Source organism: Merops nubicus, unplaced genomic scaffold (genome assembly GCF_000691845.1).
Source record: "Merops nubicus isolate BGI_N331 unplaced genomic scaffold, ASM69184v1 scaffold20245, whole genome shotgun sequence".
In the NCBI taxonomy this organism is placed as follows: domain Eukaryota; kingdom Metazoa; phylum Chordata; class Aves; order Coraciiformes; family Meropidae; genus Merops; species Merops nubicus.
This window is the reverse complement of record NW_008611837.1, coordinates 9,546-35,659: the sequence shown is the minus strand read 5'-3', so window position 1 is coordinate 35,659 and position 26,114 is coordinate 9,546. Positions and strand designations below refer to the sequence as shown.

General features: G+C 42.9%; 1 protein-coding gene across 1 annotated transcript in view; it reads left to right on the top strand.

Annotated features, from left to right (window-relative positions):
* Positions 1 to 26,114, top strand: part of NOTCH2 (notch 2) — a gene marked incomplete at its 5' end in the record, with an annotated part of 76,749 nt that overhangs the window by 47,820 nt on the left and 2,815 nt on the right. Inside the window, 15 exons of the mRNA XM_008941361.1 lie at positions 2,255 to 2,483; positions 4,857 to 5,058; positions 7,584 to 7,737; positions 8,735 to 8,919; positions 9,746 to 9,878; positions 12,220 to 12,465; positions 14,403 to 14,515; positions 15,059 to 15,588; positions 16,374 to 16,721; positions 16,958 to 17,100; positions 17,939 to 18,149; positions 18,775 to 18,871; positions 19,431 to 19,599; positions 24,823 to 25,124; positions 25,494 to 25,641. Of these exons, the coding sequence (XP_008939609.1) occupies positions 2,255 to 2,483; positions 4,857 to 5,058; positions 7,584 to 7,737; positions 8,735 to 8,919; positions 9,746 to 9,878; positions 12,220 to 12,465; positions 14,403 to 14,515; positions 15,059 to 15,588; positions 16,374 to 16,721; positions 16,958 to 17,100; positions 17,939 to 18,149; positions 18,775 to 18,871; positions 19,431 to 19,599; positions 24,823 to 25,124; positions 25,494 to 25,641 (3,210 nt within the window). The remainder of the gene's footprint in view (positions 1 to 2,254; positions 2,484 to 4,856; positions 5,059 to 7,583; positions 7,738 to 8,734; positions 8,920 to 9,745; positions 9,879 to 12,219; positions 12,466 to 14,402; positions 14,516 to 15,058; positions 15,589 to 16,373; positions 16,722 to 16,957; positions 17,101 to 17,938; positions 18,150 to 18,774; positions 18,872 to 19,430; positions 19,600 to 24,822; positions 25,125 to 25,493; positions 25,642 to 26,114) is intronic.

The window sequence follows — 26,114 nt, the reverse complement described above, 5'->3', positions numbered from 1 at the left end:
AAGAGTGGGTCTTGTTGCTGTTCCGGTTAATCCATATCTGAAAGCACATTAAGCATCAGGAAGTCCCCGTGTTCTGGAATAGGTATCAGTTGCAGGAGGATAACCCATACACTGATGAGTACTGAAATTCTTTAAATTACAAGAAAGCAAATGCTAAGTTCATGCCCTTGACACGGGTGTTTACAAGGGAAACCAAATACAGAATAAGTTATTTTTCTTGCTGGGAAAATATCTGTATCATCATCAGATGAAATCAGAGTCTCCTGAGAAGTGTCATGTGTTCAAAAGTTCATCTGTTACTATTTGAAAAGTGTTTTATCCAACTTTGGAGGAGTTCACAATGTTGTAATTTTTTAGTTGGCTGGCTCTAAAAAAAATTAGAGTAGCTTAAAAGCAAACTGAAGTCTTTAGGTATGAGTTTGAAGAGTTGTGCTTTGCATTTGACAAAAAATTAAATTTGTGACTGCTATAGAGAAGGATCCAAACAAGTCTATATAGCAAAAATTACTTATGGGAGACTCCAAAGCAGCATTGCTGAAAGATCTTCTAAGACATGTGGTTCAGCCTGGGCTTTTGATTACCTAATTCTTAGGAAACAGGTACAGTACAAAAAAATGTCACTATGCATTGACCCAGAGCTTTGCTGTCTGAAGCCAACAAAATTACTGCTTGTCCTGTTAGTTTTCATGTGGGTATCTGAATTTAAAGTGTTCAGCTTTCTCCCTTGAACAGCTGGCAAATCTCTCTCTGTTCCTAAGTGTTCTGAGAGCTGCGAGATTCATCCTGTGTGTTGTCTGTTAGGCAGCACACCCATGAGGTTGAACAAGAATTTCAAATTACTGCTACAGCTGATTTCATTTAGCATAACAAAAACCTTCCACGGCTTGAGCCAAATGTGTTTAATCTATGAAGCAAACAAACCTTCCAACAACAGAAACTTATTGAAAAGTTGATACTTGAGTCTCCTTTTTCTGTGAGTATATCTGTGGCACAGAAAATTAATGCACAGCTTTTGACTTCAGCTGTAAATGGCTGGCTGCCATAGACACAACATTTCATAGCTGCCAGGGTCTCACTTTGAATGTGCTTTTTCTCTGCAGTAGTCAGATGACCTTTAAATGGATGCAGGTGTGTCTCTTATAACACATTTTTATCATGTGAGTGTATTTCCCAGTCAATAAATGAGCTTAATTACCTTTCACATCTGTTTTCTTCATTTACCAGTGAATGGAATGATCTTGTACTTGAGCTGATCTGCAGATTTTTGGTGGAGTCTATTTGCATTTTCAAATTTGTATTTTAGTAGTACTTAAAAATAGCCCTAGATAAAAAAAAAAAATGTAATGTTTTTTTCAGAGCCTTTCCTGTCTCCCCTTCCCCCTTCCCAATTTCCCTCCCTGCCTGCATATATGTAGGCTTTTGGTCTAGGGAATGCAAAGTAGAAAAGGAATCTGGCTTCAGAGGCAGTATCTTAGAGAAGAAAGTGGATCTTAAGTCCAAAAGTAGAAGAAGCAAAGCGGGAAGAAACTACCAAACAGCAGGGATCTTTCAGGCAGATTGATACATGCAGAAGTAGAAAGAATACAGTAGGAGGGGCTGGCTTTGACTAGAAAGTGGTGATACACAAGTAGCAAGACCATGGTAGGGATAAATAAAATGTCAAGAAATGCAGCAGTGAGGAGAATCCAAAGTGGTGTATCAATTTGAGAGCTTTTCTGTCAGCCTTTCCCCAGTCACAGCCTTCGATACTAGGAAAAAATGAGACATAAGTGCTCATCTATATAGTAATATACACATATGCATTTTATTTGACTGGACTGCTTTCATGCTTAAAATTAAGCACACAAGTTCCCTTGTGTGTTGAGCAGTGTCTGGAAAAAGAGAGAATGGGCTGTGTTCTCTTAAGAATAAGACTTGGTCAGGAGGAAGAAACAGTTGCTGTGCTGTCTGTATTGTCTTTATCAGTAGACATTTGTCAAAAAAGTAGAGTTTGAATTTTAAGCCAAGAGATTTTGGCTTTGGTTTTGGTTGAACAAATCCCAACAAATTTTTTGTCCCTGAAGCTTGGTCTTGATCCACGCCTTCTTGTGAACTTATTACTGATAATGCTTATCTCTTCTTTAAAGTGGCTCAGAAAAACTTGCCAGCAGTCTGTCACACTTTGGGCTCTGTGACACCTTTTTTCCCTGAAAGCTACTACTCTACATCTGCCCTTTGACCCATTTTAACACTTATTGTAATGCTTCTGTCTTAGATCCCTGCCAAAATGGAGCTTCGTGTGTGGATGGGATAAACTCTTTCTCATGCATCTGCCTTCCTGGATTTCATGGAGATAAATGTCAAACAGATACCAATGAATGTCTGAGTGAACCATGCAGGAATGGAGGCACATGCACCCACTATGTCAACAGCTACACGTGCAAGTGTCAGCCTGGGTTTGAGGGAATCAACTGTGAGAACAACATTGATGAATGCACTGAGAGGTGAGAGAACTTCATGGCACTGGTGCACAGTGTGTGCTTGTGGCTTCAAGGCAGCCCCACTCAGAAGCAGGCTTTAATTACGAGAATCTGCTTTCCTGTCTTTTGTCACTGAGACATACTTGTGATTCAGGCAAGGAAAACTTGCTTAACCTGTGCAGCGTACTAGCTGAAAGGCAGGTGACTATCAAAGTTGTCTTCAGTTTGCATGACTAGTTGGAAACTTAGTTCCATTACAGGAGGAATATGGCAGTGTTTAACAGATGTTAAGACAGTAAGAGATGCTAGCTTATTCAAATGTAAATAATTGATATTTTTATCAGATAGGGGAGGGAAAATAAATGACTGGTTAGGAATGGTTAATGCATTGAGAAATACAAAAGCTCCAAAAATGGAAGTAAGGGCCAGCTCTTAGAAAGGCAGGGAAATAAATTAGCCCTGAGTTGAGTTATTGACAGCAAATCATATGAAGAAGCAACCAGGAGGAACACTAAATCCACAAATTCTGTACTGGGAAGGTTTTATCATCAGAGACCTTTCAGTGCTTACACACTGGATGTAGTTTAACAGTGTTGGGATAAAACCTGATGTTCTAAGGGGGTTGTGTGGAACTGAGTTAAAATGCTCAACAGCTGGTCCTTATATAAATGGTTCACTTGGTAGTTTTAAAAGCTCTTTTAGAGTTAACCCATCACCTGCCTGCATATTTATTTTAAGCTTTGTTAGGATTGATGTAAGTAACTTCAGATTCTCGAATGGAAACAATTTCTATTAAAGCTTGAAATAGTCAAAAAAAAAAAAAAAAAAAGTCTAGACTGTTCTAGTCTAGTTACCAGAAACAAAGAAGGTGCCTCAATGCAAAGCTCTTGCTATTCTCATGCATTTTCTGCACACAAAGAAAGATCTTTCTTACCTTTTATAAAATTTCATTTGTGGGGCAGGAAGTATTTTAACATCTTTTGACTAGGAACAGGATTGTGTCACTGATGAGGGTGTGTTTAATTTGCACAACAGTTGTTTAATCAAGTGAAGTATGTTGGCTGTTGTAGCAGAATGCCTTGTTCTTCCTTGAGGTTCATCCTGGCTTTGTTTTCATTATCAGTCAGGATAGGAACCAGTCTTGCAGGTATGAATGAAGGACTCAGCAATTTTCAACGCTCTGCCAAGCTAAACCAGTCACACCTTCTCAGCCAGAATTTACTGAGCTATACTTAAGAGCTCCTTGATGGTTGGCTAATTTGAATTCAGTTCAAATAATTCTTCCGTGTCTTGTGTGAGAAGCCGCCTATGAGAGAGTGCCATCTTCTTTTGGAGATGGGAACCTGAGTTCAGTGGAACATGGCAAGTGATTGACAGTTCCTCTGTCTTCTCTTCTGGGTTTTACCATGGATGTTCACAGCAGTTTCTGCTCCCTGTAAAACAGAATTCAGCCCACAAGGCAGAGGAACATCTCTGATAAATAGGTTAATGTTGACGTCTCTCCTGTAATCACAGTCAGAATTTAGATACTTAAAACTTGCACTGGCAATTCAAGGAGGTGAGTCAGGAGCTTCGCCCGTGGAAGTACCCTTTGACACAAACTGATCATCTTGAGTCTCATCTAGGGTTATTTTCAGAGGAGCAGGAGTTTCCTGGCAGGCCTTTTTTTAGAAGGAAAAAGGAGTTCATTTTGCATGAGACATCACTTTTAACTTTCCCAGTCACTTCTTTGTAGGACACCTAATCTAGTAGAATTTCTTATGATCACATGATTGGGGGGAGGGGAATAATTCCTTTGATCTGAATTCTGCCAGGGCACGTATGAGTAGTTTTACAAATCAAGGACTGAAGGTTCTCGTGAGAAGAATAGGAAGAGATTTAGCAATACCAATACTTTCACATAATTTCAATGAAGAACATGCTTCTGTTTTGCATGTTATACAAACTTCTTCCTTGAGAAAACATACTTGTGACTCCTTTGAAGCTTTTTAAAAAAAGGCAAATTGTTTTGTTTCTCATAATTTGTAAAACAATTGTAATTTGTAATAAAATTTGTATAAAATTCATCAGTTTGAGCAAGCCACACGCCTACCTGGTACAGTACTATTTGTGGTCACATTGAAGCTGGGAAAATTTCATTAAATAAGTTACCTCCATTACTAATGACTCATTGAAACCCTGATTTACATTCTTTGCCTGCCAAGGTAAAAGATGGTGAACTGGAGTCCCCTGGAATTGCTGTTATCTGATGTAGGTTTCTTTAGCAGGAGCGTACCAGTGTTCAGAAGATCCTGTAGCCTGGTTTTTCCCTTGCATTTTAGTAATGTTCATGTGCTGGATTGGCTGTGAGCTAGTTGCATTTTGTCTCGGCTGACCTTTGTTCTTGCTGTCTTGCAGCTCGTGTTTCAATGGAGGTACTTGTGTGGATGGGATCAATTCCTTTACTTGCCACTGTCCAGTGGGGTTTACAGGACCCTTCTGCCTCACGGAAATTAATGAGTGTGATTCCCATCCTTGCTTGAACAAAGGCTCTTGTGTGGACAGCCTAGGCACATACCGATGTCTATGTCCTTTGGGTTATACTGGGAAGAACTGTCAGGTGGGTGGCATTTTCTTACCTGTTTTGCACAGGGCATTGTGGTTCGAACTGTCCAACAGCAGAGGTGACCAAGTCAGATGTGAGGTACCAAATGTGGCAGAGCTCTTGAATTCCTTCAGTTCTGGTAAGAGGTGGTTGGCACGTTAGCCCCAGGGAAAAATAAGCCCAGTGCCTCTGTCTGACAGAGCAGGTGGCCCTGTTCAAGACTCTGGAAATTGAAAGTGTCTGTTTGCAAGGAGAAGGAAAATACTTGGTTATTTATGGGGACAGGTGTCAGTGGAACTTTCTAGATTAGTTTTCTTAAATGAAAAACAGCTGTTAGGCCTTGAAAATGGCTGCATTTCATCTGAGGCATAAAATTGCTCAGATTGAAGGCAGAGTCCTGTATTTAAAGAAAAACACCAAACGTACACAAAACTAAAAGCAAAATCCCAATCTCATTAGTAGGACTTCAGAGCATTTTTTTTACAGGGGGGTGTAGTTATTCCAGGTTGATGGTAGATTTTTTCCATAAGAGACCAGAAAGCGTTTGGGGGCAGTAATGGATGTGACTGTCCTGATCACAACCTCAATAAAAAGCTCTAGTCTTACTTGCAGATTTAAGTTCAGGCAATTTACAGTTTTCCACAGTTGAGCTGCAAACTCATACTGTAAATGACTGACTGAGTAGTGCCTATTAAAAACTTTAAACTTGGCATATCACAGTGGAAACAATTCTGATTTAAATTTTCAAATCGGAGTTTTTTTCTTTTTATTCTATGCTTATCAAAACAACCAGAACGATTTGGGACTATTTTTAGCTTTGGAACAGTAAACACCATGTTGACTTCTTTCATACGCAGTCTGAGTGCTGCTATTTAAAATAGAAAAAGTCTGTGAATTTCTTAAACTACTGGAAAACACTATGATTTGGTAAGAATTTTGCAACTGTCTGTCATGCCAATGTGTCTTTGTAAAGCAGTGGGTGTTATAAGAAGCATTTTAGTGGCAATGGGGGAGCTGCTTTTCCAGAATTATGATGCTGGACATTAAATTATCAGGAGGTCTGCTTCTAGGTATTGCTAATGGAGGAAGTGAATGCAAAGTAATGAAGTGACACAAGAAAGCAACTCCACTGCTGCCCTAATTGTGCATTCCAGGCACACCACTTTAACCTCATTGGGGGAATTAGCATTGAGAGTGATCGTAAAGTACTGTGAAGTTCAGTAGTTTCTCTTCTGTTAATGTTTGCTTTGTTTTCACTTGAGAAGAGGATTAATGTTCCTGTCCCCAAATTAAATATTGTTGACTCTCAGAAGGTCTGCTTTATGTTCAGAGAAGCCTGATCTTAACGTATTACTCATTTTATGCAACTTTCTAAATTTCTAAGTACTATTCAAAGCTGTATTTGAGAGATTTATAGATTACAGCTATGCTGTAGTTCTTGTCTTAGTGGTAAATTGGCTTGACCTAATTAGCAAAGCTAAATAAGCAGCAGAAAATCAGACAATGATTCATAAGTTATGGAATTTGCATGTAAAATAGTCAGCTACTCATTACAAATGCAGAAGCAAGAGGCTCTGTGTTTTTATTCTTCACGCTCAACTACATGTGATAAAACTTAATTCCAAGTTTCTCTTTGGTTCCCTGTGAAAGCACAGATTTTTCTGCCTTAATCTTTGTGTAGAGACAGTTTGCATCTGAAAGGCAGAACTTTCTGCAATTGGAATTGCATTTTACAGCCAAAATTCAGTACTGGTCGCTTTAAAAACCTCATCCTTCCCTCAAGTCAGCTTGAAAACTATCAAGTTAGCTGTATTACTTTGAAGACAAAGTGCTCAAAACGGAAATAATGATTAGTGGCTGGTTTATATTAGGTTGGACAGTTATTTTGGATCCACCGCTTTCATGTGATGATTTACTGAGTTTTAGTCTCTTTGTTTGGAAACTGGTTTTTATATAAGGAATCAAGGAAAGCAGTATACTTGGGCCCATCTTCAGTTAATGAAACAATTGTGGTGTTTCAGTTGAATGTCAGAAGACAGGGAATCTCAGAGAGACCATACAAAAGCAGATATGGTGAGGTAATGGCAAAAAGAAAAAGTACAGATGAAAATCTGGAACACATCTGTCATCCTTAAAAAGCAGTGAATTTGGGAGGAGTTTGGGAGAAGGAAGGGTACCTGTTACTGTTGATAGCTGGAAGCCTCCTACTAATGTGGAACTGGAAACCTAGTCTGAGATGAAGCTGAGTTTTCTCAAACCCAGTGAGCCAAAGATCCCTCTGCATGTCAAGGTGTGAGGATCAGCTTACCCTTGAAATGATGCTGCCCTCTGGGGTTTATGTCTCTGTACATTTTCAGTTTGCTAGGCACGAGCCTCTGAGACTTAGTGAAGCACTGTCCTATTCCTCCCAGTGTCCCATGGAAGCACTTTTGCAGAGCTTCCTTTCTTTGTTTCTTGAACTTGTACTCCAGATAGTGTTCCCTACTGTGCTTGCCATATATCATGTTGTGGGGTTTTGTTTTTTTTTTTTCTCTCTCCAGGCACTTATGGATCTATGCAGCAAGTCTCCTTGTAAGAATAAAGGCACGTGTGTCCAGACTGGAGCCCAGACTCGATGTGTCTGTCCATCTGGCTGGACTGGTGCTTACTGTGATGTGCCCAATGTCTCGTGTCAAGTGGCAGCTTCACAAAGGGGTAAATAAGCATCCTCTGTGTTTTAACTGAAAACATTTCCCCATGCATCATTAATCTGTGTCTGCCTTCCCCTTACGCCTGTGAATACAGCATGCCTTGGAAATCCCAGACAGCTTTGCCTCTAGGTGGTTGATCATGATCACTTCTAAGCTAAAAAAAACCCTGCAAGTTTGTATTTGGGAGTTGAGGCTTTCTTGATTCTCCCTGATGGTAAGAGGCTGTCTTCTGCTGTAAAAATACTAGAAAAGAAGAATTAAATACTTCATGCAGTCTCAGAATTTCAGTAATGCTGTTTAATGTGGACTGTCTTATTGGAAAATACATCAATTATTTATGCCTTTCTGCTAAATCCAAGGCAGGCCAGCTTTAAAACATGATGTCCTTGCATGAGAAAGACATCTTGTAACTCATGATGTTTGTAAGTATTTTCACAGAGGATACTGGCTGAGTGCATTGTTTAGCTATGTAGGTAATACTGTGGCCCCCCAAAGTAGTAATTTCCTGCTTTAGATGATGTACGTGTAAAATATTTGGTTTGTAAGTGGATTTCTTCCAGGAAGATGGTTTGTAGCCCAGGCTGATGGACAGCGTCATGCCATTTTAGCCCAAGAAATCCAAATAAGCAGATTCATTCAGAGTTAAAGGAGAAGGGTGTCAAGTTCCCATACCTTTTGCAGTTGTTCTAGGTACAAACACTGAACTTCTGTACTGCCACAGTAGGACATCAGATGTGTATTCACCAGCCAGTGGTAAAATAATACAGCAATACAAGTACTTCATGCCAGTGTTGATGCTGATGATCCAAAGGGGACAGAGCAGTGACTTCATTTGGAAGCAAATTTGGTTCTGATCCACTGAAATTTAAAGACTAACTTCAGTTTTTGAGTTTCAGCTTTTCAATTTGTTGGGTCTGATCACATTCATTCCTGACTGAGCTAGCAGCACTGGCAGCAAGTGTGTTTTACATCTTTGCTCACTTCATTTCACTTTGTTTCAGGAGTCCCGGTGGACCAGTTGTGCCAGCACTCTGGTCATTGCCTCAATGCTGGAAAGACACACCACTGTCAGTGCCAGGTGGGTTATACTGGCAGCTACTGCGAGGTGCAGCTGGACGAGTGTGACTCCAGCCCCTGCCAGAACGGTGCCACCTGCCGGGATCACCTGGGCGGATACCAGTGTGAGGTAATGCCCCGCAGCTTAGCAGGAAGAGGTCTAAATATTTAGAGCATTGTAATGCAAAGGAATGAAAAGAAATTGGAAACACGTGCAAGTGGTAGAATAGCTTCAAAGAGGGGATAAAAGCAACCTGTGCCTAGAGAGAATTTTTAACTAGCTGTGGCAGAAGCAGTGTTCCTGGGAGGCTTTTAAGACTAAATTACAGGTATCATTGGATGGGGGTGAGGCTGATGGCCATTTGAACACCTTGTCTCTTTGGAGATGGAGTTCTTCTCTTGAAAGATTTTTTGTTTTCCCCAGGTGTGGTTTATATTAAAATATATGTAAGGAACATTATATTCTCCCTATTGGATGGGCAAAGTGTCCCTTGCCTCTCAGGGTGAGAGATGCCTTCCACTGCTTTCTGTTTCCTGCAGATGCAGAGAGTAGTGTAGACCATGAGATTACGGTATATCAGCCTTCGTAAGCTTTTCAGAATGGTAGAACACCTCAGAAGCTCATGCCCGGAAGAAGATAAGCTTTATGTAAACCTTAAGTTAGAACTACTAAGCCAGTCTCAATGCTAAAGGGTGTCAGAATTCAATCACTTTATTTTGCAGGAATGAAGTCACTCAAATTTAAAGATGCAGTGTGCTGTTGAGTAGTCACATGCTCAAGTTGTGTGCTTAAGCTGGCTGGCTGTGCAGCCCTTGAAATCACTTGCAGTTGCACAGCTACAAAGGCAGTCTTAATCTGCCCCACTGAGGGCTCATTTTGTCTGTTAGCCTTTCTCAGATGTCTACTACTGTATCTGTTAGGAGAAGATTATTGACATTTATTTTTATATTAACAGTGCGTGCCTGGGTACCAGGGTGTCAACTGTGAATATGAAGTGGATGAGTGCCAGTTTCAGCCCTGCCAGAATGGAGGAACATGTATAGACCTTGTGAATCATTTCAAGTGCTCCTGTCCACCAGGAACTCGGGGTATGAAGCTCAGAAATTAAGTGAATGTTAAAAGAGTGAATTTTCTTTTCTGATTACTGGTTTCATGATGCAGAGTCTAAAGGGAATGCATTATTTTCTTTGAGGAATGTTCCCAAAGTGCGCTGAATCCCTTGAGATACATATTTTCCTCTTTAAAAATAAATGCCTTTTTTTCTTTTTCTTTTTTTTTTTTTTCTTTTTTTATCTTTTAAAGGAATAGGTCATGACAGTGTCCTTTGGGAATGTATGATCCATCTTTGGCAGTGGGGAGGGATGAGGTCTCTTCCAACCCTATCTGCTTTGATACAGTAAACCCAAGATTTCTTTTTACGAAGATGCTGTGAAATTGAAAACAAGTGATAGGACAAGAGGCAATCTCCTTAAGTTGCGCCAGGGAACGTTTAGGTTGAACATTAAGAAAAATTTAATCACAGAAAGGGTTGTTAAGCCCTGGAACAGGCTGCCGGGGCAAGTGGTGGAGTCACCATCCCTGGTGATATTTAAAAGATGTGTTGATGTGGCACTTGGTGACATGGTTTAGTCATGGACTTGGCAGTTCTGGATTAACAGTTGGGCCTGGTGTTCTTAAAGGTTTCTTCCAACTCAAGTTATTCTATGCTTATATGAAATTACAGAAAACTTGCTTGTTTCTTGCATAATTTCCAGCATCCTTTACTTTTTAAAATTTCACCCCTGCATTGTCCTCTGTCCTTGGAGTCTTTTGTGGAAAATAGGTTCAATGCCTCTAGGCATTAAACTATTTCAGCAAATTTGATCTCTTTTATTAAAAGGTCTTTTTAAAAAAAAAAAAAGTCCACTGTTACATAATGGTGGTTCTCAGCGAGTATGATTCCTCAGCCTGTATAATGTCGTGTGTTTTGAAACCTAACCTTCCATTTCCCTTTTATGTCTGACCTGATGGCACTGACTTCTACCTTTGAAACTATTCAGGACTGCAACTTCTAACCCATCAGCGAATACTTTCTCACTTTACTTTTTTTCTTAATTTCATTTATCAAGTTGGTTGAAGATTTTACAGTCCTCTGTACTTACTTTTCTTTCTGAAATGTATCATCTTAATGTAGGCAAAGTCTCCAGATATGTGTCAGGTAGAAGTAAACTCTTGATTTGTAAAGTAAACTTAAGTGAAATTACAAAATAATTTAGTATATTTACCTCCTTCCCATGCATATTACCAGTTCATTCCCTTTAGTGTGGCTGTCAGTACATCCCTCAGTCTGGAGAAGTGTTTATTTCACCATAAAGAATTACATTAGCAATTCTTCAGGTGTTGTTCCTAATTTGGTCCTCCAATTTTTTTTAAAAAAAAGTTATTTCCTATGTCTTTCCCTCACAGTGTGTGTTTATGTACCAAATTTCGCATTGCCAGAATTTGTGTTGTACTAGAGCACCCATCCTTCTTTGAGAGATTCTTAGTGTATTATTTTTAAATCTTCAGTCTTTATTTGTTGAGATGAATTACTTTTTGGATGTGACAGTTTTTTTTCTGTAAATGAAAGGAATCAGAGAAAATTAATACAATTGCTTATGATATTAAGACAGCTTTCGTCCCCAGCCCAGACTGAAATGAATACTTTACTGATGCAGCTATAAGCATCCTCCATGTTTATGTGAATGACTTTATTTTCTTCAGATGAGTCAACAGACAAAACTACTTGCTCAACTTACACTCTCAGTCCCCTTTTATGTGTTGTACTGTGCAGTGAAGGGAGAACCAGTACCAGACATTGTCTCTTGAAAGGGAACCCCATAGGGAGGGGGAGAAGCTGCCATCCCTAGCCAGTGTTGGAAGTCTACTGTGGGTCCCCAGAAGTGAAACATCAGGAATGGTGTGGGGGCCAAGAATCTGTATTTTATCACAGCTGCTTTTATCTTGGTTTGCTGCTGCTTGTTTTAATGATGTCACCAGAAATGCTCTTTGCTGAGTTTTAGGGTTAAATGAATGGTGGGAAGCTTACAGCCTTACAAGGGCAGCACAGGGCTCTCTGGCTACATTCAGTCACAGGCTAAATTATGTGAATCTTTTTTGGTTTTGGTTTGGTTTTATGTTTTTAATTATGGCCTTAAATTAAGTCGAGCATGAAAGCTGCTAAATACCTGCATGATCTGCCATTGAGAATAGCCTGGATCTAAAACACACGCTCCCTAGGTCTGACCTGAGGCTGGCTGTCTGCACAGGGTATGGATTGCATTACGCTGGGACCTTTACCTGCTTATATCTGGGACTGAGAGAGACACGGTCTTAAAACTTGATGAGTAGTGGAGGAAATGAGGCCGTGGCACCATCTCTTCAAACTGTTACTTTTTACTGTCTTGACAGGCCGTTTCTGTGAGGAGAACGTCGATGACTGTGTTTCAGACTCGGGGGTGCCCCGCTGCTTTAACGGAGGGCAGTGCATTGACCAGATCGGGGGCTACAGCTGTATTTGTCTCCCAGGCTTTGCAGGCGAGCGATGCGAGGGAGATATCAACGAATGCCTCTCTAATCCTTGTAACCCTCGTGGAAGTCTGGATTGTGTTCAGCTGATAAATGATTATACATGCATCTGTCGTAGTGCTTTTACTGGTAAGTTGTTGTAAACATGCGTCCAATTTCAGAGTAGTATCTTGAAAAATGGTCTTTCTTTCTGGCAGTCATCCTATCTAGTCACTTCCCTGTACAATGTCCGATTGTTTCCCCTATACCTTGTCTCAGTTTTTAAACCAATCTTTCTTTTAAACCTTCTAAGAAGTTTGGCTTCTGGAGAGCTGTCTCAGACAGATGAATCTCCTGAGACACTTGGTTGCCAGGATTTTTTTACCGTGGTACTTTTCTCTCCTACATAATTTCACAATTGTAATGTTGGAAGTGTAACTGTTCATATATCATCTTCTCCATGGCTTTTCCTTTTGAAAGGCAGCATAAGAATTTTCTCTATAAATCAATGTCACGGTATTCATAATTAGCTTTTGGCCTCCTTTTCTACTCCTCGCTCCCTTTCTAACATTGGTGATGTGGTCAGGATGGAATATTCTGTGCATAGACAGGCTGTACATTCCTAGCTCAGTGATGTGATCCTTCCACAATCCAACTTTGAGTCACAACTTTGCAAGAATTTCACACTGTGCAAACCTATGTCTCGCTCCCTCTAGAGCTCTTCTTTGTTAGTATTGCTGCTATTCTGCTTCCCGCTGGGCGTAAGTTTGGGCTAATATTCTCCAGATGTGTCTTAACTTTTAGCTTTCCAGCTTCCATGTCAGTTTAAATTCTTAATGCATTCAGTTTTCCTCCATTAAAACCTTTCACTTTCCCAGCTTACTAGTGACCATCTCTACATGCTTTACCAGTAGTTTCTACTCTTCTCTTCTTAAACTATAAAGGTGCTGTGATTTTCCACTAAACTTATGATTGTCAGATGCAAAGAAATCACAAAGACATACATCTGAAGAACTCGTGTATTAGCTTTTCAATGTGTTACCTAGACTGACAAAAGAAGTTCCTAAAAGAGGGACAAATGGGGCCAGGCTACTATTGAGACAACAGTGCAGGTCATCAGATAGGTTTATATTAAGTCCATCTGTTAAGCTTGCTATTATGAATTATGTCTCCTGTTGCTTCTGTCTCTCATGAAAGGGTTGCTGGAACTTGCGGTTTGTGGAGTGCAGACCTGCTGCATCCTAGGAGAAGCTGGGAGAGCTGCCGTGTCTCAGACATGAAAACTGTCTGGAAATGTTAGGCACAGAGGGGGAGCATGCTTCTTCCTCTAGCCATTCGTCTGCCGAGCATTCCACATGGACCCTTCTGCCTGGGTGGGGATGGGGGTGGCTTTGCTGTGGTTTGTGACTGATAGGATGCCAGGACTCTGTGGGCCATCCTGCCCTGTCTGCTCCTGTGTGAGCAGTTGGTCTTGGCTGCACATGTGTGGAGACTTCTATTAATGTTTTCCTAGGGGGTCCAAGTCATGCTTAGGTCATCCTCATCTTTTTTAAGTCTGGTTTTGGAGTTTGACGGTCTCGGAGCTGCTGCAAATGCTACTCTGTGCAGTCAGACCTTTGTCTAGCTGATCAGTCTGAGGAGAGTCTGCTGGCTTGTCCTGTTCACTTATGTTGCATCTGATCTTGAGGGTTGCTCATTCATGGTTAGAGTAGGATTTGCCTTTGGACTCATTGAGCATCTCCCAAAAAAGTAAAGTTTTGGGAACCCCCAGATTGATTGCCTGACTGACTTGGGGGTGATAGCAGCAAATGCTGTCTTTGTGCTGGCTTGCTCACATTCCTCAGGAGGCAGACAAGGTGGACTGTCTCCAAATACTCCTTGTGGTTCCTGAGGTCGTGCCTTCCTCTACCATGACTTAGAGAGCATGAGTTATCTGAAGTGATGTTCCATACCTGTTGTGAGGGGAAGGTCTCACCGGACTGTGTAGCTTGTTGGCGGTTGATTGGACTGTTGCTTTGTGATGGCTTTTTGATGTGCACACACACGTACGTTTCTCTGCTCTCTTCTCCCCACGTGTTGCCTCTCAGGTCGTCACTGTGAGAGTGTGATAGACGTGTGTCCCCGGAAGCCCTGTCAGAACGGAGGTACCTGTGCCGTTGCCAGCAATATGCCCGACGGGTTCATCTGCCAGTGTCCTCCGGTAAGCACGGTGCCCTCAAACTGGATTGCCTGACTCAGCTGTAGAATCCTTGGGCTAGTCTCACTAGTTTCACTGGTCCACTGTAGGTGAGGGTTACCTTTTCTGCACTGCTTGCAAAGCTGTGTCCTTGCACACTCTTTACCAACATCCGTTACTCTATCTACTTAGCTGAGAAACCCAGGGCTTCCAGGTGCCCTAGGAGTGGTGCTGCCTGTTGTTATCCCACACAGTTCTGCTGTTGAGGCAAGATACTTGGCATTTCTAAAAATAGCATTAAATTTTGACCATTTTTTTGCTCTCTGTGCTTATTACAGTATTCCCCTTGTTCACAGCTCTTCTAAGTTCATTTCAAAACATAATGGAGCCCTCAAAGTTCCCAGTTTATCCCTGAGGCTAGATCCAGAAAACCATAGCTCCTGCAATGAAGCTAGAGGAGTTACAGGGAAGAAAGGGTTTACACATGAAACCTTGCCTCCAGCTCTTGGAGTGTTGAAGAATAAATTTATAAGTCTGGTTGTTTTGCTTTTTTTTTTCCCCTCATAGGGTTATTCTGGAGCAAAATGTGAGTTCAGCAGCCACAGTACTTGTGGACAGGTGAAATGCAAGAAGGGGGAGCAATGCATCCAGACATCTTCTGGTCCACGTTGCTACTGCCCCAAGCTGTCTTTGGGAGAGGAATGCCAGACAAACACGGGTTGTGCCAGTGCCCCCTGCCAGAATGGTGGGAGCTGCCACCCTCATTCACAGCCTCCGTACTATTATTGTCAGTGCCCTGTTCACACCCAAGGCAGCCAGTGTGAGCAGCCTGTAACTTTCAGCCCAGAGCCCCAAGGATGTTTGGATTCCCAGTGTGCAGAAAAAGCAAAAGATGGCTATTGTGATGAAGATTGTAACACCCATGCCTGCCAGTGGGATGGAGGCGACTGCTCCTTGACAATGGAAGATCCTTGGGCCAACTGCTCGTCTTCATTGCGCTGCTGGATGCTTTTCAATGGGCAGTGTGACGAGTTCTGCAACACACCCGAGTGCCTCTTTGACAACTTTGAATGTCAGCAGAATGGCAAAACATGCAAGTAAGGCTTGATCCTGAGAACAGTTTCTCTGTGTCACTAATACATCTCCTGCTAGTGCTTTCAGTACTTGGTATGCTTCATGTCTGCTGCTCCCATTTCTTCTGTTGTTTCTGCTGTTGATCCTTGCTCTTGCTGAAAGTTTGGCATCGAGGGGTTTCTGCTGCTTTGTGTACTTTTTGTCTATTACTGGAAAGAAGTTGTGGAATTTGTATGCTATGAACTCAGTTGGTAGCCAGGGTAGCGGTAAAGTGTTCATCTGCTGTATGGATGTGCCCTGCTTTTTGTGGAAATTTAAATAGGAGGCTTTTTGTCTTGTATTAGATTTTAATAGTGCTGCCTCCTATCCTCAATTTCATTCCATACCAGCAAAGCCTGTATTTTTATTCCAGCTGTATTGGCTACCTCTGAGTGTGTTTTCTAGCTTGTTCGTTGTGGCACTTATTTTTCTTCAATAATTTGCGATGAATGCTACAATTTTGCTGTGATGATTCTCCTTTGGTGATGCAGGAGGTGTTAGACTTTTAAGTAAACAGAATGTGCAGTTTTCTTCCGCTGGTACCAGAACTGAAATGTGTGTTGTTGGGATGTTCTGTGCTTCCTACTTCCACCCTGCCAGATTACAAGCTTATGCTTGGGTTGTATTTCTTCTCCTTATATCCTGAATATGAGTGTTATTGAACCTCAAATGATTATGAAGAGCATAATGCCTTGGCCCCTATGTTGCAGATATACAGTACAGAATGCTTATGTCCTGTATGCTGCCTGTAACCCTTTTGCTGTTCTAGGTATGACAAGTACTGTGCAGATCACTACGCTGATGGCCGCTGTGACCAGGGCTGTAACAGCGAGGAGTGCGGCTGGGACGGTCTGGACTGTGCTGGTGACAAAGCTGAGAAGCTGGCAGAAGGGACCCTAATCATCGTGGTCTTGATGCCCCCTGACGAGCTGCTGGGTGATGTTCGCAGCTTCTTGCGCACTTTGGGAACTCTCCTGCACACCAATCTGAGAATCAAGCTGGACTCCCAGGGAAACCCCATGGTATTCCCATACTATGGGGAGAAGTCAGCAGCACGGAGTCGGCGATCGCTTGTAGTGGTTCGCAAGCACAGAGAACTAGAGCAAGAGGTCATTGGGTGAGTGGATGCTTTCATGTTCCTCTGGTTTTGTTACATATCTCTTGCTTGTAGGTGTCTGGGTCATTCTGGATCCTCTAGAGCTGCAGGTTTTTTATGGGGAAATGTAAGGCAATTGTAGCTGCCACATTCAGTTATAGGGTGGGAAGATTAACTTAAAATGGTGCAGTTTAACCTAGTGCTTTTGCAGAAGTTCCTGTTGGTGACTTCTGTCCCCTTTTACTGTGTCTCTGCAGCACCAGGGTGTTCCTGGAGATTGACAACCGTCAGTGTGCAGAGGATTCAGAGCAATGCTTTCAGAACACAGAAGCTGCCGCAGCTCTTTTAGCTGCTCAGGCCATCAAGGGCATGTTGCCCTATCCTTTCGTGTCTGTCCAGAGTAAGTAATTGCAGAGGGAAAAATGCTTGTGGAAGAAGGCAGTCGTCAAACCTGGGCTTGCAAAATGCATGCTCATATTATTGAACATCATCTTAATAGGTCTCAGTATGGTTTATGCATGTTATCTTATTCATCCTCAATTATAGAAGCATATATGTACAATGTGCTTATTCTACTCTGAGGAGACATCTGGTTTGTAAGGCAGGAAGTCTGGAGCCCAATAATTTTAATACCTGTAGAAGAAGTAATCTCTCACGTGCTGCAGCAGGGTGCTGCACACCGCAGTGATATTGTCTGTACTAAATCCTGTTCATGTGCTCTGAGCCATGAATTCAGTGAAAAAGGTGCCGTTAGAGAGAAAGAGTGGAGGCATTCCTCAGTCTTCCAGGTATTTTCTCCTCTGGCAGTTTGTAATCCCTTTGACTTTTGCTCCCTTCTCCCTCAGAGATTCAGCTTCAGCCTTTGACTAAATTGGTGATATCACTATTCCTAGTTAGGTCATGCTTATATCTTTATGTAGATCATCTCTCTCAACACTGATTTCTTATGGCTGTCTTCAGCCAACAGGACTCTCAAGGAAGGAGCAAGGTCTTCAGCAGTCATATATTCTAAAAAATACTTTGAGACGCAAAATTAAGGGAAGCCAGAAGGACAGAATGCATTCTTACAGCAGTTGTAGCAGAGCCTAAACTTCCTCAAGCCTTTGCACTAAGTGCATCACAGTAGAGGGACAATACGCTCCCTGTTCGAAAGGCTCTGAATGACAAAGGAAAGCATGTAGATGAAAATCGTTGTCTCATCTTTGTTAATCTCATTGTATTTTAATTGGAATTCTTAGGTGAGCCCTTGTTACCACCGAAGACCCAGTTGCTTTACCTTCTTGCTGTGGCAGCTTTGATCATCCTCTTAATCCTGCTGTTGGGTGTGATGATGGCAAAGCGTAAGCGCAAACACGGTTCGCTGTGGCTCCCGGAGGGCTTTATTCTGCGCAGGGACCCTAGTAACCATAAGCGCAGAGAGCCGGTTGGGGAAGACGCCGTTGGGCTCAAGTAAGTTTGCATTAGGCCACTGACAGTGTGTCTGGTAGTGTGTGAGAGGATTTTGAGGACGCGGTGTATAAATCTTTCATTAAAGGCACTTAATTCCATAGAGAAAGCTGCCTTTTTAAGATAGAACGTCTTAGGCTATTTCTCTAAGTTTTAATACATCTGTTTTGGACAGGAGAACTTTAATTAACTGTAATCTATAAAATGCTATTAAGGAATCTGATCTCCTGGTTAGATTTGGTTTTCTGACATTGTTTAGTTCAGCCGTTGGGTACTGCTTGAGTAATTTCCTTCTGGAACAGGTGAGACATTTTTAGGTTGATAGGTGATAGCAAGCTTCTGACACATCTAGTTCAATGAGTTATGTCTTTAATTCGGAAGTGATGGAAGGTTTCAAAAGAATAATCCCATTTATGCAGTTTTTGCTGTCCACTGAATTAACTAGTTTTGCAGTTCAAAATGCATTTAACACCATTCTTGACTGCTTGAAACTTGTAATTTCTTGGTCCCTCTGTTTGCAAGCTATCAAACTTGGAAGAATCCCATCCTTGGTCTCTGCAGGCTAGTGTAGGAAGCATTACTAGCACCTGGTCAGCCTGTAAAGTGATGTGTTGTTCTTGTTTGTTAGAAATTTGTCAGTCCAGATACCAGAGGGTAACCTGGCAGATTCTGGACCGACTGAACACTGGGCAGGTGATGGTGGACCTCAGCCAAAAAGAGCAAAGGTAAGGAGCTCCGAAACATAAATACTGCATGCTTACCACTGAAACTTTTAGTGAGGAGAACAGCTGCATTAACCTCCAGAGTATGCTCCTTGCTCAAAACCTCTCTTTGCTTAGAGGTTTGTAATATATAACTAATGATATCTGAGGAGCAAACCCTCAGCTTAGCGCTGCCACCACAGGTCAGTAGAGAAACCATGCCACTGCTGTTCCACTGTCCTCTCCCTACCCAGACCCGGCTGCATCAAAGGGGAGGGAAGGCCAACAGTGGTGTAATGTCTTGCAGTTCAGGCCTGATAACATAATGGTGGGAGTGTGTAAGGTGAGAATGCCAAACAGAGGTAAAGGGAGATTGTCATTAGCTTGAAACAAGCTAACAAAACCTGACCAAAAAAACAAAAACAAAAAAACAAAAAAACAAAAAAAAAAAAAAAAAACCAAAAAAAAAAACACAAACAAACAAACCCTAAAGCCTCAGAAAACTAAGGCCATTCTGAGAACTTTCAGAGTGGTTGGCCACCTGGTGAGCATTTTGAAGCAACTGCTTTTTTCCTGTGCTCAGGCTGAGGATCAAGCCTTGCTCCCGGAAGGTGATGAGCAGATAGATCAGCGCCAGTGGACACAGCAGCACTTGGAGGCAGCAGACGTCTGTGGGAGCACATCATTAGCCCTTACACCACCTCAGGCAGATCAAGAAGTGGATGTTCTGGATGTCAATGTCAGAGGGCCAGGTCAGTGCTCTTGGGTGTCCATGTGTTCTGCTAGCCAGCCACTAACCTCCCCTGTATCCAATGGCCAGGATTGCTAAGATTTAAAAATTATGTAGAGTATACAGGAATGACAGCAGAACCTTTATGGTACTCAAGGAAAGTTCATGTGCACTCCAGGAAAGAATGCTGGAGAGACTGGATAGTAGTTGGTAATGGAATATCATGTACCTAGAAGAAAAAGACCTCACTTTAGCAATCACCTGTAGGAACTACAGCTATAGAAGCTCCTTTATAACAATGTGTGCCTAAAAGAATGCCATTGGGGCAGAAATTTGGAATGCATGGTTGTGCTGGAAATAACCCCCAGGTTCTCCAGCTGAATCACTGCAGAGATTTGTGGCAGACTTCACTAAGGACCAAAGTAGCAGGGTTTATACTTGAGTTGTCTGTTCCTGAATAAGATGATTTCTGGCAGACAGCATACCCTGATCAGCAGTGTTTGAGGCATCTATGCTGGAACAGAGCAGCAATGCAGCAAGCTTGTTAATGATGTTTTTTTTTTTTTTTAAATTAACTGGTTTATATCCTAAATTTACAAATTTAGTGAGTTGATCACCATAACACTACTGTGAACATTGAAGGAAGCTTCTTTAACAGGCACACATGCACACAGGCTTGCTCTCTTTCAGTCTCTAATGGCTAACAAGCAGTAAGAGTGCTCTGCTGCTTTTTGTAGGTGTAGCACTAAGGCTGTGTAACCTGGTGAGGGACTGGGAGTGACATTGGTAATAGCTGATTCCTGTGTTCTGAGAGGAGAGAGTTGGCTGAGTACCTTATTCTGGTTGGAAGAGCTGCAAGCACAGCTCTTGTTCATATGTGGAGAGGTGAATTCTGATGATACTGCTGCAACTACTTTTTACTGGATTTTGTGGGAATATTTCCATGCAATTTAATGATGACTGGTCCCATTCTCTCAGTTCCCTTCTATTGTTTTTTCTGCTCATTGACCCATTAGCTCGCTTAAATGCAAAGCACAGGGAAGGAGGGATTTCTGTGTAATGAGTGTGAGAACATAAACCATCGGTTTCTGCCAAATTTAAGCTTTTCTTTATTTCCCTTATTGAAGCTGCTAGTTGTGTGGTGGGGTAAAAGCTTTCCAAGTGCAGGCAATAATGCTCTTAAGACTTCAGACTGCTTATTTTCACGTTCACTCGAAGTTTTGTCCAACAATAGCAATAGAGTAATACTGACCTGTGAGCTGCTTTCCTGCCATTCAGATGCATCTATGAAGCCTGCAGCAAGCTGCTGTAAGCTAGTCCCCTCTGTTGCATCAGAAGCAAGCAGCTGAGTTGCTGTCACAGGAAGAAATAGTTTTAGAAGTTTGAGAAGTGTTTGAGTAGTGGGTTAATAAGGAGGGGTAGGATTCACAGAATCGTTTAGGTTCAAAAAAGCTTTTCAGTCCAACCATTAACTCAGTGTGCCAAGCCTACCACTAAACCACATCACCAAGTGCCACATCTACACATCTTTTAGATCCCTCCAGGGATGGTGACTCCACCACTTCCCTGGGCAGCCTGTTCCAGGGCTTGACAACCATTTGTGTGAAGAAACTTTTCCTAACGCCCAACCTAAACCTCCCCTGGTGCAACTTGAGGCTGTTTCCCCTTATCCTATTGCTTGTTACTTACAAGAAGAGACCGACTCCCACCTCGCTACAGCCCCCTTTCAGATAGTTGTAGAGAGTGAGAAGTTCTCCTCACTCTCTAGAAGTAAGCCTTGTTTTCTCCAGGTGACACAACCCCAGTTCCCTCAGCTGCTCCTCACAGTTAATGTAGCTATTCATCTGCCCTGGCCACCTTCACCTTTCTTTGCAGGCAGGGGGAAGAAACAGGCATTTCTGAGAGGCAGTTCATCTCTGTCTCAAGTAGAAGTCTCCTGAAGACTACCTGGCTCACACTCCAGTAATGCTTCATTGCCTCTCATTACAAAGGGTGTTAAGGCTGACTGACTTGCGTGCAGGTGTCTGGGCTGGAGCCATGTGGAGCTGTGTGAGTTAGATCCTGGCCACAGGTCCGGGTGTCAGGTAGAACAGTAGAGATCATTTCTATGGAGTGGAGAGTCAAGTCAAAATGCTTCAGTGTTAACTGGGTATTGTTCCACCTCTTAACCCAGCACCTGCTGCGGTCTCCCAGGTTTAGGGGGATCCAAGAGGTCAAGCCTCCCACAGAAGTATTGCCTAGAGACTTTGCCAGTGGGTTCTCTGCATCCCAACTTTCCTTATATTGTGCCTGCCTGAGTCCTTCAGTTGTACCTCTCTGGTGAACTTCTGGTTTCACCATCTCACTCCAAGTTTTACATTTGGTCAGGGACTGCGTTCTTGAAAGACAGCAAACAGAAAGAGTTTTTATAAAATGCTGCTGTCACACTTGTCTCACTGTGCTGTTCTTTCTCTGTATCCCCCAGAGTGGTGAGGACATTCTTTTCACTGGAGTTACTGTGAGTGTGTAACCAGGGTAATGCAATTATGGGCATAACTGGTAACACCACCTATAATTAAAACTGATTAACAATCCCTATTATATGCCCCTCTTTTTCAGTCACTGAAACTTCAGTGGTTCAGACTGGAATTTTCCATGCTGTGTGTCTGCCTCTAGCTGGATCCTTTTGGGTTCTTTTGCAGCTATTTCAGAGAACAAGCTGGAAGGAGGGAAAAATACATTGTGTCCACATTTTGTTTTTCTAGTAGTCCATCAAGCACTTAATTGTGTCTAGCTGGATGTGCTTTTTGCCAGCCTCATAAAACTACTTGTGTGTGGCCAACTTAAAAAGCTCTGAAAAGAGCTGCACATACCTGAGAGACTTTTTGAAGGGTGGTAGCTATCTTTTCCAGGGAACTAATGTATGCTATAGCTGTGTCCCTGTGGAGCAGCTAGGTATGATCTGACCAGGACAGCTGTACTGACTGAGCAAGCAAGACCTTTCCTGTGAGTGGATTTCCCAGGGCTGTGGTGCTGGACGAAAGGAAAGCTCCTTTCTGTTCTCAGTCCCTCTGCTCTTTGTGTCAGGGCAGTACAGAGGAGCCCACAGCCTGACTTGAATACTGAGAAGCATTCATCTGGGACAAGGAAGCAGAGCCAGCAGTGGGAGGGAGAAGCACAAAAGGAAGTATAGCCTTGGACAGCAGGCCAGAGGGTCTATAGACATGACTGCATCTTGGAACTGAACCCAGGCCCATATATCAACATTTTGCTGCCATCCAGCAAATCCTGAGAAAGTAGCTGGGTGAAAGCCCATGTCCACTGTGATTGTAAGCCACTAGGAGGAGCATGGATGCTGCTGCTGCCAGCCTGGCTGGGAAGCAAGGATTCCCCTGTGCCCCTGCTCTGCACTGCACCCCGTGGCAGAGCAGCAGATTTCTAGGAAGTTTTGGAAATGCCCTAATATAGAGAGTCAGGAAGACTAGGTGATCAGAAGTTGGGAAATGGGAGCAGGGCATTACAACTCTGTATATTACTGTCAATACGGGATCATCACCTGGTTTATCAACATAAAATTCTAATTCTGCCATGTGGCTTTCAGCAGGGCTCCTGTGCTTCATCAGTGCAGACTGAGGTGCACTGCAGACTGAGAGTTGTGCAGGTAGGGAAGCCATTGTTTGTAGGGTCCAGGAAGGTCCCCCTGCTTGTCCATGGAATAAATCAGGAAGCTGCTGAAAGATTGTCATGAATTTCTGCTAGTAAACTATTTTGGAGAAACAAAATTTGTGTTCACCTTTGCAGACCTCCAGTGGGGCACTTAGCACAGAGTGGTTCCATTTTATTTTCCATGGTTCCCGCTGCCATTTTAGTCCTACTTACTTTCTTAGTGCCTATGATGTGTGTGGAGTAAAGCAGTAAAATGAATAAGCAACTGTTATAATCTACAGCTGAAGTCTTTGGTCTGAAGTAGGGAATATCTTGTGGGTTCAGGGTCTGTAGAAACTGAAGCCTTTGGCATGTGATGGGTTGATGAAAATAGGTGGAGGTGTTTTAAATCTTATTACACTGCATCAAGGGGAGTATTACGGTCGCCAAGGACTTGATGTTCTTCAGAGGTCTCTTCCAATGAGAATGATGCTATGATTCTGTGATTAATAAAGGTGAAAAATGAGCAGCATGAGGTATTCTTCCTGGACCACCCTTCTGATAAGCAGAGAGAGGGAGGTTCATCCAAGGGAGCTCAGATAATTTAGAGGTTTGGAAGAGCCTTTCTCCTTCCAGTGATAATGCAAGGATCCTGGTAGATCGAATGTGAATTTAGCCTTTGTTGATGTCCCATCAGTGTGAGCCCAGAGACTTGTGGTGAAACACAAGCCCAGTATCCTCCAAAGCACTCAAACTGTGTGAGACTGAGCAGTTTCTACCTGTGGGCCACCCCTGCTGTCATGAAGGGGTGCATGGGGAACAAGGCACTGTGCATGTGTAGGGTGCTACCGGTACCGCAGTGATTAATACCATATTAGATCTGTTCCCTGGCCCACTCCTGCATGGTGGTGTGCTTTTGTGGAAGGAGAGAGTGTGCTTGATCAGTTCGTTCAGGTCTCTGGTCATGGACAGTACTAAACACACGAAGCGGTTGGCTCAGACAGTCGCCCTGGTGCCTTTTTCAACTTTGAGTGCTTGACTGTCACAGCTTCAAGGTCCTCCTCATGAAGACCTTGGCGTATTATAGATATGAAGGTTTTTGTCTGATTTCATTTCAGGTTAATACCTGTGAAATGTCACCAATAGTTAGCGGATAGTTGTCCAATAATTTTTCTCTAACAGTTGTTTATATTCCCCAGGTATGTGATTAGAACATCCACACAGGTAGTTAGCCATCTGAAGTCTTTGATTTTTATAGCACTTGCTTCTCTCTAGGAATTTAGTTAGCTTTTACATTTTGAGGAAGCTTTCCACTTTAGCAGCAAACTTCTTTTGTTTTAGAACTATCCTGCTTATTTGAGAAGTCCCTTAGGTTCTGTTGGGGTTGTGATAGGTATTAAACCCCTGCTTGGAAGGAAGACAGCTTGCAGCCTCTGGGCTTTAAGACAAGAGAACAGGGTCTGGGTTAAAGTGACTGGCGGGATTGTCTATAGCTGTAGGTGCTTGTGCTGGTTTTGGCTGGGGATGCCAGCACAGTGCTCGAGGCGGGGGATCTGTGAGAGGGTTTCCTTTGCTGTGCTGTCACGGTCGGGTTACTAAAATAACATCTCTTCTGTCGCAGATGGATGTACTCCACTTATGCTGGCATCCCTGCGTGTGGGCGGCTCTGATATCAGCGAAGATGATGAGGATGCAGAAGATTCCTCAGCAAATATAATAACGGATTTGATCTACCAGGGTGCCAACTTGCAGGCCCAAACGGACCGCACTGGGGAGATGGCACTGCACTTAGCAGCCCGCTACTCAAGAGCAGATGCTGCAAAACGTTTGCTGGATGCTGGTGCGGATGCTAACGCACGGGACAACATGGGACGGACGCCTCTGCACGCAGCAGTAGCTGCTGATGCCCAGGGTGTCTTCCAGGTATGGCAACTGAAGAACCCCTACTCTGTAATCATATGAGCGTGCCCAAGCTGTGCTCTGTTCAATCACAGCCTTGCTCTTATGCCTTCCACAGTGTGATGGCCAGGCCAAACGGTATTTCACATCCAGTTTCCTCAGGTATTCATAGCTTGAAGAACTCAGCATGCATGAATCATCTGGCGTGTGGGGTTTTATTTTTGTCTGTTTGCCTCTGTCACCTACTATCTGGGTCCTTGCATTGCAGTGCGCAGGCTGCTTTTTTGTTATAATGTTTCTCCTGAGTTTCTACCAAATCCTCAGATTTGGCCTGTAGCAGTATGGGGGCAAAAAAAAAAAAAATTAAAAAATCTGTCTTCCCTGGTTGTTCAGATCCTGATCCGTAACAGAGTGACGGACTTGGACGCTCGCATGAACGATGGAACGACCCCGTTAATTCTGGCCGCACGGCTGGCTGTGGAAGGGATGGTGGCCGAGCTGATTAATTGCCAGGCAGATGTGAACGCCGTAGATGACCACGGTACTGTGAACACGACGTCCTGGGTTGGCCAAATACCTGTTGTGGTGCGAGCAAGGAGGGGTGGGCTTCTGCCCTCCTGGCGTGCGGGCTGCTCATAAATTCTGTAGCTGAATTGGACAACAGGCTCTTGTGCAGAAGCCTTCCCAGCAGTAATAGGCTGCAGTCTGCTGCACAGTGGCTTGGTTAGGCAGTCCTGGAAGAGAAGCAGAAAAAATACAGGGGTGGATAGATACTGCGATCTTCTGGACTGCAGACATGACTCTGTGAACCAGTTATTTACAAAATAAACAAATCCCAGAGCAAGTGCTGCAAGTCCCATCTTGGTAACAAAGGAGTATGTCACAGCACAGCAACTTCCAAAATGTATGTGTGACTTCAGGACATGTTTTATGTGCTGTGAGCTGCACTGCAGTAGCTTTCTTCCCTCAGTGTACTCTATCCATCTTGGTGCTTTAGAAAATAGATCCTTGGTT